The 6320-nt window shown below is 37.8% G+C and overlaps 1 protein-coding gene across 1 annotated transcript; it reads right to left on the reverse strand.

Moving 5' to 3' along the window:
• Positions 1-1386: 1386 nt before the first annotated feature.
• On the reverse strand, positions 1387-2532 carry LOC145571262 (uncharacterized). The gene has a single exon (XM_081630329.1). It carries the CDS (start codon positions 2530-2532, stop codon positions 1387-1389), a length of 1146 nt encoding a protein of 381 aa, XP_081486455.1.
• Positions 2533-6320: the final 3788 nt, after the last annotated feature.

Consider the following 6320-nt stretch of genomic DNA (forward strand, 5'->3'; position numbering starts at 1 on the left):
TGTACGAGAGAGTTAGGCAAAGTATGTAATCTCCACATCTGTTTGGCAAGGAGAGCTTGATTAAACACCTAAAAATCTCGGAATCCCAGTCCACCCATAGCTTTAGGTTTGCAAAGAGACTCCCAAGAATGCCAATGCATCTTTCTTGTTGTACCATTCGAGCCCCACCAAAAGCGAGCAAAAGTGCATGAATTTCATCAATCAACCTATCCGGGATCTTAAAAATGCTCATCTTGTAAGTCGGAATGCCTTAAGCTACGGCTTTTATGAGGACTTCTTTTCCGGGTCTCGACAGCAATTTCTCTTTCCAACCTTGAATAACATTCCACACTCTTTCTTTCAAGCTTGCAAAAATCTCCTTCTTCGATTTACCTATTATTGTAGGTAAACTAAGATATTTTTCGTGCTTCTCTACCTCCTTTACCCCTAAAATCTCCACAATTTCACCTCTCCGGGTTGCATTTACACATTTGCTAAAAACGACATCGGTTTTGTATAGATTGACACTTTGACCAGATGCTCTTTTATAAGTGCTGATCCCGAGCATTCACTAACCGTCGCCTTAGCAAATAAAATGCTGTCATCTGCAAAAAAATAGGTGAGAGATTCTAGGAGCTCCATTACAAATTTTTGCACCATGAATGCGGTTCTCAATTGCAGCTTTCGATAAAAAGGTGGAAAAAGCATCGGCAACAATTAAGAACAAATAAGGGGAAATTGGATCTCCTTGTCGGAGACCCCGAGTTGGAGTGACCGAACCTAAAATTCAGCCATTGACCTTGAAAGAGAATGCCACACTGGATAAGCAATCCATGATCCTTCGAACTCAACTGTTATTGAATACCATCTTATACATAACTCTCTCCAGGAAAACCCATTCCACCCTATCATATGCCTTACTCATGTCTAGCTTCATCGCAATTGATCCATCCTTACCTTCCCCTTTTCTCTTCATAGCATGGAAAATTTCGAAAGCAACTAAAGCATTATCCGTGATTAACCTTTTCGGGATAAAAGAACTCTGTTGTATTGAGATAATTTTATCCAAGAAAGGTTTTAGTTTATTGGCCATTACTTTCAAAATTATTTTATAGAGCACATTACAACAACTTATTGGTCTAAATTCGGTCATCAATTTTGATTTTTCACATTTCGGAATTAAGACCACACAAGTTCTGTTTACCTCATTCAAATCCACCTTTCCATCCCACCAATTTTTCACAAAGCATACAATATCATCACTAACAATATGCCAAAATTTTTGAAAAAATAAAGCATGCATACCGTCGGGTCTCGGAGCCTTGTTCGAATGCATTTGAAAGAGGGCATTCTTGATTTCAAGATCCGTGGGTTCAGCATTAAGACTTTCATTCATACATTTGGTCACTACTTACTCAATTTCAGCCATTTCTTACTCAAAATTTCTTGGACCTGCTGTCGTAAAAAGCTCCGAAAAAAATAGCTTGCAACAATCTTCTCAAGATCCTTCTGTCCCACACGCCAATTACCCTCATTGTCATGTAAGCCCCATATACTATTATAGTGCTTCCGAATGCTAGCTTTCTGATGGAAATAGGCTGTGTTCTTGTCTCTGTCCCGCATTTCGTTCACTCTAGCACGAGCATGCCAGTAGGACTCTTCGAGATGATGTAACTCATCAAGTTCTTGAGATATTGAGCTACACGATTGCAACATAGCCGCATCAAGGAAATTATTTTGGGCTTCTTTTAAGCGTTCTTCGGTTGCTTTTATTTTCTTCTTTAGATTTCCAAACGTTTTGGAAGCCCACAAAGTGAGATCATTTGCACATAGCTTTAGCTTGCTAGGAGTATGTTCGGCAGCATTGTCCTTCCACGATTTTTCCACCACCTTCCTACATTCATCACTAGACAACCACAAAGCTTCGAATTTGAATTGCTTAGACCTTCTGCCATCTTCATGGTGATCACTAGCAGTGAGTAAGATAGGTGCATGATCCGAGTTATATATAGGGAAGTGACGAACTTCATAGTATGGGAACAATGAGCACCAATTATTATCCCCTCGAAAACGGTCTAGTCTTTCCCTCACAAAGGTGGTGGGGTCAATCCCTCTCTTCCAAGTGAATATGCTTCCTTGAAACCCCAAGTCGCGAAGTTTACAGTCATCAATTGCACCCCTAAAGGCATCCATCAGGCTTTCCCTTCTTGTTGTACCACCCTCCTTCTCATTATTACTCACTATTTTGTTGAAATCACCGAACATCACACATGGCAAATTGCTACTAGCCTTAAGTTGTGACATGAGATCCCATGTGAGCATCTTATTTTCTTGTTCCGGCCAACCATAAATCCCAACTGTTCTCCGTTTGGGAACATCATTATGGTCACAAATATCTACCATGAAGTGATGGATGGAGTAAGATACCTTTTTTGCATTGATATCCCTCCACCAAAATCCAATACCACCCGAATTCCCATTACTACTCAAACAAACACCATTCACAAATCTGCACATATTTTTTATCCTTTCAAGACTACTTGCGTCAAGCATCGTTTCCATAAGGAAAACGATATTTAGCCTCTCCCTCCAGCACCAATCCCGGAGGGCTTTACACGTTCATGAATTGGCCAGTCCATGGACGTTCTAACTCAGTATTTTCATTGTTGTTTGAGGGAGTGGCTTGCTCCACTTCCCTCTACTTGAGTTGTGACTTCACTAACCCTTTTCATTCTCTTCTCACTTCCTTGCACATCCGAACAGAAAATCAGTTCATTTTCCTCCTCCCTACTTTGCCTCTTCTGACCAGTATGCATGCTGCTAGTATTTCCCATATCACCCCCTCCCTCTCCATCATCACCCCCTTCTCTCCTCTAGACCACACTCTACGCCCCTTCTTCTTAGTAGGAACAGAATTTCCTACTGAGAAAGATATTGGTTGGCTCTGGACAGTAGTGCTAACCTCACTAATACCTTGTGGTTTGTACATCAGCTAGGCCACTGGATTCTTGCTTATGTCAACCTCCCCACTTAATTTTTCCTGTAGATAATTGACTTCTACAGTCATACTATATTCAGTAGCGGAATTCAGAGCGTCCTGCACTTCAGCTTCCCCTTCATTCACTCCCTCCTTTTCAATATTCACAAATTCATGTTTGTTAGCCACTTGATTCATGTTTTCAGTGTTGATTGTCCTGCCCCCACCAGATTTTTTTGTGATGTATTGTTTAGTAGCCCCTCTCGAGGGACTGTTATTGAGTCTTAAAGACTCCCTCTTTATCGTTTGCCATGGTGAAGCCACCCTCGCACTTTCATTAAGCAACCGCTTCGGAGAGGAGTCCCTAGTGTGATTGTCGCAATCCTTTTCCCTATGACCCAACATGCCACACACATAACAGAATAGAGGAAGCTTCTCATATGAAACCCAAAAGCGTTCTTTCTCGGCCCCTCTCATCTTCACCTCAACCCATCTCTTAATAGACTTGCGCAGATCGATTAAAGTTTGAATTCGGAGCGATTTATTCATTCCATCGCCATATGATCGATCCATTTTGATGAAATTACCAAGCTTATTGCCTAGGGATTTTGCATTCTCCTCATTACCCCTTCCCTTAAAAGGAAGATCATAGACTCTAACCTAGAAGGGCACCGAGTGTAGGGGGGTTTTTGACGGTTTAACATCTCCATTGATGTCATTCAACACTATCGTGTGCATGTCAAAGTGCCATGGTTGCTCATCCCAAACTTTCTCCTTGTCTTTCCAATGATCGAATTGGAAATAGAAGACATTATTTTCCATACAACTTGCCTCAAAACCGTGTTTAGGGTTCCAAAGTTGTTTCATCATGTTAATAAAGGCATTAACATTAACATTCCTTTCTGCCTAAACCTTCCCCACCAAAGCAAGAGAAGTTTTGGCCTCTTCGTCCTCCTCATCATCTATTACCCATTCAGCCTCCTTGTTTACAGATTTTTCATCGTCATTCTCACGCAACGACTCCTCTTCAGTGAGAGTGACATTAATCGGTGAAGTAGCCATGGATTAAAGCAAAGAATAAACCTCGGAGATTCGAGATCAACCTTGAACAAAGAAGGAAAAACTAGCCAGGAAACCGCTAGAACAAGACCCTCCCAAGGAAAACCTAGAGGGAATAGTTACATTTTACTAAAAAGTTTTAATTATATATTAAGATTAGAAAATTCTTTTATATTCCCTTGAATCTTCATTCATTAATCTATAAAAAGAAAGAAAAGGTTTTGTGTGAGTCCGTTCACGTGAGTCCGATTATAATGCATACTCCCATCTCCTACCCACTGTCATTGCCCAGCCTCTGCCGGCGGCCGGCGACCTTCTCCCTCCTAACCCCCGGTCTGGCGACCCAAAAGAGCCCCAACAAACACGATTCTATAGTCGCCAGTTGATGAAGCATAGCAGCAACTCCATCACCACTGACCCAAAAGAGCCCTAACCCAGATCGGCCCTCCTCCACCCTCCTCAACCTAGAAACGCAACAATCAAAAGTCATACATCTATTCAATTAAATTACAAAAATATCCAACAAACTAAATCTTAAGATACCAAAAAAATACAAAAAAAAAATAAAAAATAAAATAATAATAATAATAATAATAAAATAAAATAAAATTCTAAACAAAAACTTACTTGAGCAGCCATATTAGACGAAGACGAAAGCACCAAATCAAAAACCAATCAAATTCGATCTCAATTTTTTCTAGAAACTTGAATATTCAGCTAAATTCAACTAAATAACAAATTAACAGTAAGAGATTAATAAGAAGAACAACAACTAAATTTTTGGTGGGATTGAGGTCTCGCCATTTTCATGAAGGAGAGAGAAAATGTGAGTTACAGAGAAAGAGGAGAGAGATGGTGGGTTGTTGAAGAGAGAGAAAGAGAGGAAGGAAGGAAGGAGGGGTTTTAATACCTGACCATTATAATCTATTTTCTGATATTTATAACCTATTTTATGATACATTTAACCTATTTTCTGATATATATAACTTATTTTCTGACAATTATAATACAATATATGATATTTATAATCTAATCTTACCATTATAAACTAATTTCTGACCATTATAATAAAATATCAGACTATTATTATCTAATTTCTGATCATTAAGATTTTTTTTTCCTCAATTTTTTTTCCTGTTTGTATGACCGAACTCACGTGAGTCCATTCTACACAAAACTTTTACAAAATGAACTGTTCATTTCCTACTATAAATAGGGATTCTAACTCAATTTTTAAATTTATAATTTGTCGTCACCAAACTACAAGGTCTACAACAATAAAGATACTTTATATTAATGTGTTTTATCTATATATATATGTAAATAAATAATATATATACACTATAAAAACATAACTCTTGCCTCTCCTCTCCTCCTCTCTTATAAGGTTTCTCAAAAATCTTAGCCGTTTAAGCCGGAAATACTCTAATTTCTTTGGAAATTAGACTATTTCCGACCCTTTTTCCTAAATTTTATTTACTTTTGCAATTTAGGTTTCAATAAATCTACACAAGTAGTGTAGATATTCGTCCATCTCCCTATGGTGGAGTGTCTCCTTATGGTGGAATCGTTAGGTTTGGTTAGTTTAGTTGTTTGTTTATGTTTAGGGTTTATTTGTGTATTAGGGTTCATCAAAAAGGTAATCATCTTTTTCCCTACTGTCAGTTTTTTTGTAAAGATTTGTTCGGGATCGCAATGGTTGTCAAGTTTTCAAATGCGTTCAAGCGAATCAGATGAGAAATATCCTTACGGCTACAACAAATCGTTAGACCGTCTCTCCGAAAAGGCTTTATATTATAGTGATGTGTGCGAGAAATGTACCACAGTGCAAGATCTTTTCAACGATTGTAGCTTTGATCAAGGAAACCCTAATTTGATTCAGTTTTATGTATTTGTTAATTTAGATTTCATTTGTAGATGTCAGATGGATTTTTATTAATGAATTGATTTGTTTCAAAAAAAAAATACACTAGAAAAATACAAACTTAGAGTATTTATAAAATATTTTTCCAGTGAATATCCGAGCGTTGTTCAGGAAAACAACTAGTAGCTAGTTATTAGCTTGCTTTTTAAATCATCTCAATTACTTAAATAGGTTATTTTTATTTAATTTTTTTTTGGCAAGTATTTTTTCAAGCAAATTAGCTTAGCCAAGCTAATTGCAATTTCTAGCTCCAATGGTTAAGCTAGTAGCTAGGAATTATTATTGTTATTTAGATGAAATACTACAAGGGGGGTGAATTGTAGTATGGATGTTGCTAGTCACTTTTTGCGGAAATAAAAGAAACTAAACAAAAGTAGAGAA

The sequence above is a fragment of the Chenopodium album genome, chromosome 12 (assembly GCF_948465745.1).
Source record: "Chenopodium album chromosome 12, dcCheAlbu1.1, whole genome shotgun sequence".
NCBI classification, from domain to species: Eukaryota; Viridiplantae; Streptophyta; class Magnoliopsida; order Caryophyllales; family Amaranthaceae; genus Chenopodium; species Chenopodium album.

What these genes read in the sequence shown, in the direction of transcription:
- LOC145571262 (XM_081630329.1), bottom strand. Translation starts at nt 2,532, where the DNA reads ATGCTTGACGCAAGTAGTCTTGAAAGGATAAAAAATATGTGCAGATTT.